The sequence below is a fragment of the Anneissia japonica genome, unplaced genomic scaffold (genome assembly GCF_011630105.1).
Source record: "Anneissia japonica isolate Jap-2015-1 unplaced genomic scaffold, ASM1163010v1 scaffold287753_len344599_cov186, whole genome shotgun sequence".
Taxonomy (NCBI): Eukaryota; Metazoa; Echinodermata; class Crinoidea; order Comatulida; family Comatulidae; genus Anneissia; species Anneissia japonica.
In genome coordinates, this window is record NW_022712461.1 from 236918 (window position 1) to 251325 (window position 14408).

General features: G+C 34.1%; 1 protein-coding gene across 1 annotated transcript; it reads left to right on the forward strand.

The window, feature by feature from the left end:
• The first annotated feature begins 10658 nt into the window (after nucleotides 1–10658).
• LOC117107815 (NXPE family member 1-like) lies at nucleotides 10659–13257 on the forward strand. The gene is made up of 3 exons (XM_033249596.1): nucleotides 10659–11247; nucleotides 11502–11560; nucleotides 12362–13257. Exons 1-3 carry the CDS (start codon nucleotides 10673–10675, stop codon nucleotides 13135–13137), a joined length of 1410 nt encoding a protein of 469 aa, XP_033105487.1. The 5' UTR covers nucleotides 10659–10672; the 3' UTR covers nucleotides 13138–13257.
• Nucleotides 13258–14408: the final 1151 nt, after the last annotated feature.

The following is a 14408-nucleotide window of genomic DNA, read 5'->3' on the forward strand; positions in this document are numbered from 1 at the left end:
AAACGGACGTTTGCTGGGTGTTTACCCAAAATATTACAAATAATTTCTGAAAACCAGACTAATGAGACTACTTTGATGCTGTTGTTAGCATTGTTGAAGTACGTTGTTGCCAGCCAGAAGATGATAATGTGGAACAATACAACAAAGCTGGCTTAGATGCCTACGTTACGTAATCGTGTCCTTGTAATCCGAGCCGACTTTACCGTTAAGCAAGTTAATTTACCGTTATTCTAGTAAAGTTAAGTCACTTAACTTAAGTGACTTAATTCCTTTAACTAGCTATAATTAAGTGGTTCACGTCGAACTTTTAACTAGTTAAGTGGATGTATATCTAGATAAAAGTTCGACGTGAACCAAGCTATTGACGAAAACACAATGCTCAGAACAAAACAGAGACAGAACTTAGCGTCATAGAGTCCTATATGACTTGAATTATTTGCAGGACAATCAAATTGTATTTTTATAAGCACGATTCTTTGGTTCACTAGCTGTTTATTATCAAGTAAAATAAGTAGGCTTACGAATGGACGATAAAACCCAATACGCCACACGGTAACGCCTAGATGTTATTACAATTAGGCTTTAGATATTGATTATTATTATACCTTAGACGTATTTCAATAACCTAAATTTAGTTTACCTCTATGTTAACAATCTTCTACCATGAGTCTCAAATCATGCAGGAGGACCTTAAAATGTTAACATGTCTATGGTAAAGTTTTTACTTCCACTGGGCTGCTATATTAAATTTTTAGAACAGCTAAAACTATATACCAATCTCGGGGGTTTTTCTAGTAGGCTTAGTTTTGTTTACAGGGCTTAGAACAGGACCACGAAAAGTACGGTACCCAGCGATTATTCTTGGCGCAATTTATTCTATTTATGGCCTACTGTATATCATCTTGCTAAATTCAAACCACCCGTGCACATTATTACCCAGGGATTAAATTTTTCTCTACTTTATTGAAAATGTATTTATCTAAATTTTTATTTTATGTTTTAAATATTTTTTTCTTCATTATTTTGTTTTTCTTCACGGGCCAAATTAAATTGCCTAGTGGACCGCTTATTGAGGACCAGGGATATATGTATAATACCGTATGCAATTAAATAAAATGTTGCACAAGGTACGGTATATTACATTATCTTTTACACTCATTTAAAAAATGAATATTTTGTCATGCTCTATGAGCATTAAGAATTTTATCAAGTTGCTATGTTTGTGGTAGGTCTTGAATTATTTCTTAGCAGATGATTAAAAACAGCCGTTTTAATATACATTAAACGTTTAATCGTTTAATTTATATTTCGATTTATTACATATCATATTCATAGTCACATTTATGCAATACAATATTTTAAAAATGTCGATGTTTATGTATACGAGTTTCCAGATACAATATATAATATGTCCCTGGTTCTTAATTAATTTATTTAAAGGGTAAAATTATAGAGCTGATCTGACGGGCCAAATATAATCTCAGCCGAGTTGAAAGCAATCGTTTTTCATCTGGGTGAACTCTTTCCGCTAAGATAGGTCTATTTGCAATTTGAAATTACAGGGAACTACTTCTCAAATTGTACTAGGTCTACACCAGTGGTCATGACCCAATTGGGTAGTGGGAAATTTCTGTGTCGTCAGTCAAAATACAAGCAGTTTTCCGAAGTTCACAGTACGCATGTAGGACTAGCGAAATGTATTGTTATGAGCACTGTCTATTAAAACACCAACTTTTTATTCCCTGTAAAGTAAAAATGCTATTAACGAATCTCAATGAACAAAACAATTTACAGAGATGGAACTTGGCGGCACAATGTCGGGTTGATGCTCATACTGTATGACTTGAAGGAAAAAAGCTATTGACGAAAACACAATGCTCAGAACAAAACAGATACAGAACTTGGCGTCATAGAGTCCTATATGACTTGAATTATTTGCAGGACAATCAAATTCTATTTTTATAAGCACGATTCTTTGTTTCATTAGCTGTTTATTATCAAGTAAAATAAGTAGGCTTACGAATAGACGATAAAACCCAATACGCCATACGGTAACGCCTAGATGTAATTGAAATTAGGACAATCAAATTGTATTTTTATAAGCACGATTCTTTGTTTCATTAGCTGTTTATTATCAAGTAAAATAAGTAGGCTTACGAATGGACGATAAAACCCAATACGCCATACGGTAACGCCTAGATGTAATTAAAATTAGGCTTTAGATATTGATTATTATTATACCTTAGACGTATTGCAATAACCTAAATTTAGTTTACCTCTATGTTAACAATGGGCTTCTTCTACCATGAGTCTCAAATCTTGCATGAGGACCTTAAAATGTTAACATGTCTATGGTAAAGTTTTTACTTCCACTGGGCTGCTATATTAAATTTAGAACAGCTAAAATTATATTAGCATTTGCTGCACATTGTTACAGAAGCAAAAATGAAGTTATTTCGAGGGTTCTTTTCTGGGAACCAACCCATGGGAAAAGGAAGCAAGGACGGCCCCGACTACATACATTGAACAATTAGAAAAGGATCTAAACACACAGCGGCCGTACATTCCACAACTTATGGAAAACAAAGATTTGTTGAAAAAAGTCATCTCATCATATTCATTAACCGCCCGATAAGGAGAGAGAGACAAGGAAGATATTGTTGCAGTGGCATATCCAGGGTGCCATAGCACCCCCATCCTTCAGAGGTTACAAAAAATGTAAAGTGCCCCTTTTTGAATGCTAAAAAATAACCAACATAAATTTTAAGTATTAAAATACCATTCCCCAATTCTGAACATTTTCTCACCTCAGCCTCATCCATGAGCATAATGTGAATATAGTAATTTTTGAAGTTTTATGTATTAAAGTGCCATTTTCCGGCATTTAAATGTCTCACATTATTACAATTGTAACAATACTTTTTATGAATTCAGGCGCGTTGGAAGCAATATTTATTGGTCCGGCCAGATCCGACGATACCCACAAAAAAAAAAAAAAAAATAACATTACCTACAGAGGAGATATTTCCATCATTACAAACTTGTGAGATTTTAAATGCGTGACACTGTTGGCTGGGCATGGGGCCCAGGGGCCCTCTCTGGGGTCTAGAGGCGGAGCCCTGGTGGGGGTCCAGGGGTGAGTAACCCTGCCGACGATCTGAGCAGTTTTAAGCTGTTTCAAAACGATTTCATGGAGTATGTTGACAATACCGGGTACAGTAAATAAACAAAAATATTTTTAATGTACATTATGTTTAATTTGAGCACCTGAACTATGTACAAAAACATTTCATTACTTAAAACAAACAAAAAAATGAGGCATACTGATTAATTGTTAGTAACGCGTCAGTAAATTAAGTATTTCAATTTTTAAAGCGCTTTTTAATCAAACAAATTTCTTATAATTTTTAATTCATGGTAATTTGTTATCACGCATAGACCAGCGCTAAATGCGTGACACATTTATGATCACGCGTGTGTTTCTGCAAAATGCGTGTTTCAACCAAAACCACTTTGAAATGCGGGACCGTCCCGCATGACGCGAAACGATTGGTAACGTATTTCTACCCACTTGAAAGACAAGCTCTACTCTTATGTTTGACAAATAACGCAGAAAAATAGATTATTTTAGGGTTTCTTTGTTGCAATTTTGCAGTCTTTCCTGAGACTTTCATATCACTGATAAATGGAATGTAAACTGATCATTGTGAGTGTGACAGGTTATTATGGCCTGTAATTAAATAATAACAATATTAACGAGATGCTTCTTTGTTAATAAACACACGAGTAGGCCTACAAAATTTATGCAATACAATATTTAAAAAATGTCGATGTTTATGTATACGAGTTTCCAGATACAATATTATGTCCCTGGTTCTTAATTAATTTGTTTAAAGGGTCAAATTATAGAGTTGATCTGACGGGCCAAATATAATCTCAGCCGAGTTGAAAGCAATCGTTTTTCATCTGGGTGAACTCTTTCCGCTAAGATAGGTCTATTTTCAATTTGAAATTACAGGGAACTACTTCTCAAATTGTACTAGGTCTACACCAGTGGTCATGACCCAATTGGGTAGCGGGAAATTTCTGTGTCGTCAGTCAAAATACAAGCAGTTTTCCGAAGTTCACAGTACGCATGTAGGACTAGCGAAATGTATTGTTATGAGCACTGTCTATTAAAACACCAACTTTTTATTCCCTGTAAAGTAAAAATGCTATTAACGAATCTCAATGAACAAAACAATTTACAGAGATGGAACTTGGCGGCACAATGTCGGGGTGATGCTCATACTGTATGACTTGAAGGAAAAAGCTATTGACGAAAACACAATGCTCAGAACAAAACAGAGACAGAACTTGGCGTCATAGAGTCCTATATGACTTGAATTATTTGCAGGACAATCAAATTGTATTTTTATAAGCACGATTCTTTGTTTCATTAGCTGTTTATTATCAAGTAAAATAAGTAGGCTTACGAATGGACGATAAAACCCAATACGCCATACGGTAACGCCTAGATGTTATTAAAATTAGGCTTTAGATATTGATTATTATTATTATTATACCTTAGACGTATTGCAATAACCTAAATTTAGTTTACCTCTATGTTAACAATGGGCTTCTTCTACCATGAGTCTCAAATCTTGCATGAGGACCTTAAAATGTTAACATGTCTATGGTAAAGTTTTTACTTCCACTGGGCTGCTACATTAAATTTTTAGAACAGCTAAAATTATATACCAATCTCGGGGGTTTTTCTAATAGGCCTAGTTTTGTTTACAGGGCTTAGAACAATTTATTCTATTTATGGCCTACTGTATATCATCTTACTAGATTCAAACCACCCGTGCACATTACCCAGGGATTAAATTTTTCTCTACTTTATTGAAAATGTATTTATTTAAATTTTTATTTTATGTTTTAAATATTTTTTTTTTCATTATTTTGTTTTTCTTCACGGGCCAAATTAAATTGCCTAGTGGACCGCTTATTGAGGACCAGGGATATATGTATAATACCGTATGCAATTAAATAAAATATATGTTGCACAAGGTACGGTATATTACATTATCTTTTACACTCGTTTAAAAAATGAATATTTTGTCATGCTCTGGATGAGCATTAAGAATTTTATCAAGTTGCTATGTTTGTGGTAGGTCTTGAATTATTTCTTAGCAGATGATGAAAAACAGCCGCTTTAATATACATTAAATGTTTAATCGTTTAGTTTCTATTTCGATTTATTACATATCATATTCATAGTCACATGTATGGACAATAGGAAATTAAAAGTATGTCTAGAAGAATAAATGAAAATATGAAAATGAAAGAATTAAATTGAAGCAAAGCTTTTTAACATGTAACGCTCTTAAATAATAAGATAATTATTATTTAGGAAAAATTATTCCCCACCGGACACACCCCTGGTATTTTTGAGTCGAGGTTTCGGGGCCAGAATAAAGATTGCTAAAGCAAGTGAAATGTTTTACTAGAACTAATTTAATCTTCTACTTATCTAAATCTAAAACTATCCCCCGCCGGACACCATCCCGGTATTTCTGAGTCTAGCTTTAGGGGCCGAAAGATTATTATTTGCGTGCTGAATCAAATCATGATAAATAGGCCTAAGTTATTGATACTTTACTACAGTAAAAATAAAATAATTTCAAATTTTTTCTATATAAATTCGTCTTTTCCCCCACACACCACGCCTCCTTTTCCAAACACGTGGTAAATGTCGAAAAGTTGCTGCGTTTTTCAGCAACTTCAAAGGGACCGCTGTTGTCGCCAAGAGGACATCCAGGTTACAGCAAACTATAATTAAGACAGCTTAGGGTGGGTACTACTACATTCAGACGAAGTTGACTGGTTTGTTTGTTACTTGAAGTCAGGTCATTTAATTTTATTTAAAAAAAAAAGAAAGAAAAGAAAAACTCATCTGCACCCCAAAACCATGGTGGGGCTCATGTAGATATCGTAAATTTTGTACTATTTTTGTGCTATTTTTGGGCATCTAACGTATCTGAAATTCTCAAAATGTTCTTACTGAGTCCAACCATGGTTGGACGTAGTTGAATATGGTAGTTTTAGAATTTTAAGTATTTAAGTTTCATTTTCGGGTACCTATTTAATCATTTGGGGTTTTTTTACTCAATTCGTAAAAATAGAAAGAATTAAAAGGTAATTTAAGTTCCATTTCCGGGCATCCAGGTATAAAATACTGAAATGTTGGTATTCTACATTCCCGGAATGTATTTATGTCTAGTAAATTTTGAATAATACTGTACCGAGGCCATAAACATCAGATTTCGATCAGGGTCCGTGGCGCAATTATGTGCATTTTTCTTCCTTCTTTTTCTAAGGCGTATTGATGCCTGAAGATTTTGTTTTGGTACGACGAGTCGTGTTCGACTTGGGGTTTGGTCTTGATGAGTGTTACCTGCTGGCACCACAGCATAAGGCCTACACTTAACTTAGAACCAGATAAAATTCTTTAATAAACCTGAATAACAATTATTATAGGAATGATAAATTTTCATTTGATTTTAAAAAATATTCTCATAATATATAATTATGATGATAATGATAAATATAATAATAATAGGCCTAATAGTAATAATAATATTGATGATCATAATTATAAACAATAATAATAATAGTAATAATTTTATGCCTATTTTGTATTTCATTATCATGTTATCTAATTGTATTATACCTTTTTGATATACATAGCTTTATCCAACTTACAGTACTATTTTTACGCTCTGTTTGTGTTAATCAATCAATTGATAACTGTCACTAATATTCATGATTTATTAAAATACATTTCATATTACTTGTTCTCTATTTTACATACATAATTTGCCTACACAACTTCTGTAAAGCCGGGCTTCAGTCAATTCGTAGAATTTGGAGTATCCGGAAGTACCTTGATCCTAGATCAACAGAGATTCTCGTTCATGCTTTTGTAACATCAAGGCTGGATCGTTGAACTCATTGCTTTATGGATTGCCAGCTAAGGATATTTCAAAACTTCAGCGAGTTCAGAATGCAGCTGCCCGTTTGGTCACTTTAAGCCCTGCCTATTACAATCCGACAGGCAACTTCCATTGATGATTTTAAGGCAGCTTTAAAAACTCACCTTTTTAACTTGTATTTTTCTTAATTTTTTTCCCCCGAATTTTATTTTTACTGTTAAGCGCATTGAGGCTTTAGCATAATGCGCTATATAAGCCAAAATTATTATTGTTATTATTATTATTACTTAATCAGATTTAACTAAGAGCTTCTCGTTTTAATGTTCTCGTCCTTTCTTCTAGTGCGGTTTTCAGATACAGGATGTGGTGTTGTCAGCAATCGCGGTGTTTTCTTCCAATTCTAGGAATCATGGCATGCTTCAGCTTTTACTTGGTAAGCACAGCCTAGTAATAATGATGGATCTTTCCGTAGTACCAATCAAACTTAACAACTGACCAATCACAAGAGTGCTAAGAAAACACTACATGTTTTAGGACCTTAGCAACATTATCCAAGGGGCGGGGCTTAGAAAAAATGTTCATGACATCAAAGTTTTAACAGTCCTAAGGAAAAGTTGTAGTTTAAATATTAATATACCGGGAATCGCTCATACTGATCATTAGCATTGCTAATGCAATCAATGAGCAGTTTACTAGTATCAATACTGATATGATCAAGGGCGGCGCCAGCGAGGGACGGGGGGCAGGGCGCAGGGCCCCTCGTCGGAGCGTCGGAGGGAGGCGTTCCTCCAACCCCCGTCGGGGAGAAAAACCAAATTTTTTTATTTATTTTTTATTTTATTTTATTTCAATTAAATCCAACAGCGGAATCGCCAATTACAGGATGTCTTAAACATACAATATATAAAATATAGTAAGACACAAACAATAACATACAAAGGAAGCAAATCGACAATAAAGAGAGTTCCCTAGCTTAACTAAAGAAAGCCTATACTGAATTAGCAACTTCGGATTTAAACGTGGAAATAGTGTTAAAAAATATGTCAATAGAGGTGTTGTTACGTGTAATGGTATTTTAGTTATAGGAGAGTCTGTGAATAAAACCGTGTTTAGTAGCATTGACCCTGGTAAGGGGAACAGAGAATAAGTCAGTGTTACGTAAAGTGGGTCTATGTATTTTTAACATAAATAAAGATAAAAGTGGGCAAGTAAAAAGCAAGTTGAAACATTTATAAAAGAAGACCATATCAAACGTGCACCTTCTAGTGTGAAGTGGTAAGAGATGAATAGGGGCATTAACGTTGCTATAATTAATAAAATACATAAATTTGGATCGAACTCGTTCTATGCGATTTGATTGAGAAATACAAACAGAATTATAAGTCGAAGATGAAAAATAAAAAAATGGTTTAACAAGAGAGAGAAAAAAATATGCCCAGCATCCTATTACCATTGGATACAATATAGTCAACATGTTAGTTAAAATTAAGCTTAGAATCAATGTAAATTCCAAGATCTTTTTGAACATTAACCTTCTCAATTAACGAACCATTAATGTTGTAATCATAATTAACTAAAAGTTTCTTAAGAGATAATGTAAGAACCTGACACGTACGTGGATTGAGAGACATTTTCCAAGTAGAAAACCAATTATACAGCCTTTCCAGATCCTGTTGTAAAAGATGACAATCGTTTAAGTTTTTGACGATGCGAAATAATTTGATGTCATTGGCAAACAGAAGGCAATGCGAAGATGTGAATATATCAGGAACATCATTGACAAATATTGTGAACAACAAAGGTCCTAATAGATACTGGTGGGACTCCGGATGTGACAGGCAGCCAGTTAGGAGTAAATCCATTATACGTAAGAGATCCAGAGATGCCAAATTTCTTAAGTTTGTGCACTAGTAGGTCGTGGCAGACCTTGTCGAACGCATTAGAATAGTCAGTATACACTATGTCACACTGACATTTTGCATCAAATGCTTCATAGGCAACAGACAGCATCATTGCAAGATTGGTCTGACACGACCTACCAGGTACAAAGCCATCCTGGAAAGGATTAAGAACAGATGATATATGAGAAGAAATATAATAAAACACGATTTTTTCAAAGATTTTAGAAAGTGTAGGTAATAAAGAATTAGGTTATTTAATTCTCAACTAAAACACGAGATCCAGATTTGAAAACAGGACAGATATTACTACGTTTCCAATCAGAGGGGAAAACTCCAGAACTAAGAGAAAGTTGAAAAATATAGGAAAGAGGAAGAGAAAGAGGTTTGGCACAAAATTTCAGGACCTTGTTACTCAGCCTGTCACAGCCGGAGGCCTTAATACCCGCGAGTAGTTTTTCAACATGATTCGAATCAACTAAACTATTTGAAAGAGAACCTATTGAGTAAGTTCTGGAAAGGCTGTGACTTGAATGTCAGTAAAAACGGAGTGAAAAAATAAATTAAAAATAGTTGCTTTGTCTTTATTAGTAGCAGCTTTAGTGGTTCCATAACGCAGCAAAAATGGAGCAGTTTGCTTGTAATTACTTTTAACCCAGGACCAAAAGCGTTTAGGGTTTTCATTCAGAAAGGAGTACTTTAACCCACAGAGTTGCTTAAAATATCTACGAGCATTTTTAAAATCATCGCGATGAAATTAAGTTTGGCACAGCCTAAACAGTTTACGTTTACTTTCTCAATCGATTTAGAGTTTACTAATTATTGGAAGATACATACATATACATTATTTTTCTTCCCAACGGATTGTGGTTTTTCTCTCTGGTGGAGGAGGGTGGGGCAGTTTTCCGCCTGACTGGGGGAGGGGGATTGGCACCGGCCTAACTAGCAACCCTTGGTTTTCTGGCACCTGACCGAGCCACCTAAGTGACCGGAAATCAGCGTCGATGATATGTAAGCTGTTTAATCTGTGTTCCTGTCTTCGATGTTACCCATGTTTGTGATCCATACAGAAGTATGCTTAGAATGCAGGCTTGATACTTGAGTTTCGTCCGAATAGATAGGCTATGATTTCACCATACACTTTTAAAAGACGCCTAAAAGTTGAGGCAGCAACAGCGGAGGTGGGAAAGCTAGTTTGCCCTGAAAACTCGTTAGAATGAGATTTTCGTAATAAAACGCTACCTCAGTTGGGATTCGAACCCGAGACCTTCCCTGTCTATGCAGACGCCTCAACCAACTTAGTCATTGAGACATCGTGGCAAATTCAAATCCGATTAAAGCAGCTCATTTCTCACTCATTCTGCGCATGCGTAGTTAAACAACACTTGTTCTAATCGCACGGCAAATAACGGAGAACCATGATACTTTTTTTTCACACACCCGGATTCAAAAACAACATTGTGTTCGATGGCTAAAAGAAGATTAACTGTTCCACTTTTTTTTTATACAATTTCAAAATGACAAGAATTTATTTTATTTTTAGGTGTATTATAAAAGCATATAATGGAACAATCCATTTTTCAACTTATGAAAATATTCATTATTTGGAAATCCATATTTTATTCTCTTTACAGATGGCATTACTTACTCTGCCTACGTTTAAGACTGATATAAAAAAGTCTTTTATAATTCCAAGAAATTGGCACAACACAGAAACTCAAAACATAATCATTCCTGAATTTAAACCAGCGACTTGATGCGCCTTCTGTATTCACACGGGGAAGTGATTTACACAGAATGGGGCTAATAGATGTTAAGAAAAGTATCTTTAATCTTACTCGCCAAATTATCCGACGAGGAGAAACATTTAGCATAATTATCAACGCGCATGATCAGTACGGTCGACAGCGAGTGCGGGGTGGCGATTTTTTGTTTGCAACTTTAACAAGCACTGATTCAAGTATAGTTGGAAAAGTAATCGACTTTAATAATGGCACATACGAAGTTATTTTCTTTGCGGCTTGGACGGGCATCACAAAGATAAACATTATACTAGTACATACTTTTGAAGCACTTCACTTTTTAAAGACTGTTTTATGGCCGATGGAAAAGCGTGTATTTTGGACAGGCACTTTTGCGCATAACAACGATTCTGAAGTTACACTGTGTGAAGTAAAATCTGTTGGAACGTGGGACAACAAATGCGAATTCCCAGAGCCAGGCGCTCTCGGTGGAAACACTTTACTTTGCGAGAAACCGAAAACTCTTCCATGTTCTTCTCTCGTAACACTCACATCGAAAGACAGTGGTGTTGATGTTAAAGCCGCCATCTTCAATCAACTTCGAGAGAAACATGCTGATATATTTTTACAGTACGACATATTTTCAAGTACCAAATCAATATATCAAATGCATAGTAAATACACATTACACAAATATAGTTATGTGTCACTATTATTTCAGCTTATCCAGTAACATTAATATAATTAGAGAAAATATATTTTTTCTCAATTTTAAACATAATTATATTAACATCTTTTGGTTTCTCTTTGTATACATATAAACATTTTTTTATATATATTTCCAATAAATTTGTTCTAACATAAATCATATTTTCTTATTCGAGGAATGTAAGCTATGTACAATTCGCCAATGGACCAAAACAGCTGATAATACAAGAATCCGGTAAGAATTCGAATGGCCAGATTCAGCTGATGTTGTGTAAACTAAAACTTGACAAATATAACACGTCAGCTACTAAACCTTATTAGTACGTACTTCTGCATTAGAATTTATATTTATTTAATGGTTGTACACAACACTGGCGGATTCAAGGGGATCGAGCCGGCTGCCACCCCCTCCCCACCTAAAGTTTTCAAAATTAATAAAAAATGGAGAAAAAATATAATTCAAATTTAGGTCTGATAGTGCCATCTAGAGGTGCCATATCATAAAATTTCCATGGTGGGGCTAAGGTGGTCTTTCTGGATCCGCCACTGTATAAAATGACGTGTTTTAGGCCTATTTGTTTATGTTTTAGTTCACTGGCACTGGCAGGGGCGGATTTAGGGAGAGGTACCGCACAACTCTTTTTTCGGAATCTCTGGATACGCCCCTGACTATTAGTGATGTGATACAGCTGTAACATCTTGTTTTTTTTTTAATTTAAATCTCGCGCTCCTTGGTAGATAGACACGACACTAAAGAGCTTTGCCAAAAAACAAAGTTTTGAGAATGCGTCGTGGTCTACAACCTATGCAAAAACCGCTTCCACTAAGTTAAATTTTTAATTAATTGTTTATTTATGAACCATATAAAAATAAATCTTCATCAAGCCTTTGATAAAAATATCAGTTTACATATACAAAGGCAGAGCAGTGGATTTTAACTTTTGTGGCAAAACTTTAACATTAATTTTATACAGTTTCTAATTTTTAATAGATTTCAACACTTTTCAAATGTTCATTGTTGTTTCTACTATTATAGAAGTGAAGTGGATACGTGAAGCCAAGAACATCAGAGATGTGATAAGCATGCGTCCGTGTGGACCAGATTTACCCCTACCACTAAGTGATGGATTTTGGTCTGGCAAAAAGTGGAATTCATTTGCATGCGACACTAAGCGATGGACTGCAGGTCAAGTTAAAAAATGTTTACGTGGGAAACATGTATTTTTTACCGGAGATTCAACAACAAGACAATGGGCTGACGAGCTATTAAGGATTCTCGGCCTTAAACCAACAACGTATTCGCGATTTCATACTCAGTTGCATAATGGAATAATTAATTTTCAATTCAGGTTTCACAAATATTGGTTAGGTTCAGTCAAAGAATGTGTTCATGACGGTCAATTCGAATCTGATTTACTTGATAACCTTACGTCATCCGATTGTGAGTATATAGTAGTCATAAGTCCATGGGCTCATTACTGCCAATGGACTCGTATTTCATTTACTGAGAGACTTCTTTATATCAAAAGTGCGATTAAACGTTTTAGAGCCAGATGTCCGGACGCCCCAGTCATAATCAAAACTTCACACCCACAATTCCACGGTTATGGTGGGATTATTCCAATGTCCAGTAACGGTATGCTTTTTGAATTTCGTCGCATGTTACAGGAAATTTTTTCAGGAATGGGTCTGCATTTTATTGATATATGGGCAATGAATCTTGCGTATCCTTTACCAAACGAGGTTCATATGCCAGTGCAAGTTATCCACGAAGAGCTTCAGATGTTTTTCACGCATGTTTGTAATAACTGAAAACCTGAATTTCAAGAAATAGGCTTGTATTCGTTTGTTTTGTAAATTTTTAAAACAAATTTTAATTGATTTCTAACTAAGATTATAACTTATTAATAAAAATACTGTATTGGGTTCGAATACTAGTTCAGAAAGTTTTCAAAAAAATATAGGCCTATTTAATTATTACCAGTGGAGATTCAATCATGTGATTCATATATAAATTATATATATATATATATATATGCATATATATATATGCATATATATATATATACATATTGTAATGTAGTATTAAAGTTCAATATCTTATTCAAAATAAAATCGTACTTTTGGTAAAATAATTATTTTGTCTATGTATAATCAAATTTAAATATTATGTATTTAAACATAACATTGTTATTTATAATTGTTAGATTCATATTTATTTCATGGACCATTTGTTAGAACATAATTTCTATGAAAATGTTATCCATGTAAAATACGTTTGTAAATAAATAAATAAATATAATTGTATTAACTTACATGATCATTGGAATTTGTTTATAGATACCCTTCACCTGTTGAATGTCTCAACTTGGTTTGGTTTTGAACCAAAAGTTTCACATAAGTGATCCCTCTTAAATATTTAAATTGCAACAAGCTATTAAATCATAGAGAAAGAATTTCTCTATGATCCAATCAGAAGCTACAAAAATATGAGGTGATTTGGTTAGGACCAGGGAACAGTGAAATTACTTTCACTGTTTCCTGGTTAAGACACGCCTCAATACTACGAAGTATAATAGAGATCCCAATCACTGATCTTGACAGAGATTAAAGAGATTCAGATCTAAGCTAACAACTCGGAACTAACTCCACTCTAAAGGGGTTCAACTCTGTTAACATCTGAGAAACATGGAGTTTTTTTTTTTCTCTTTTGTGGGAGTTGCACCCACTTTTATTTCATTTCTCATTTCTTAGTTTAATAACATTTTTTTTTGTTTTTTCTTTTTTTCTACACATGAAATAATGACATACTGGTAATAAAGGCCATTGAATAATAATAATGTATTTCGTAGTTTAACATTATTTTCATTATAATATTTCGAATCAAAAAATTTGAATATTACTACAAACTTGCTTAAATATTTTTTACTTTTTTCCCTTAATTTTTTGTTTCTTTCAAATCAACGTATCTGACGGTTCATCTCTTCAATGTACCGTGATATAATTCATAATATATATATATATATATACTGTCACCTACATACATACACAAATGCATATATATATATATATATATATATATA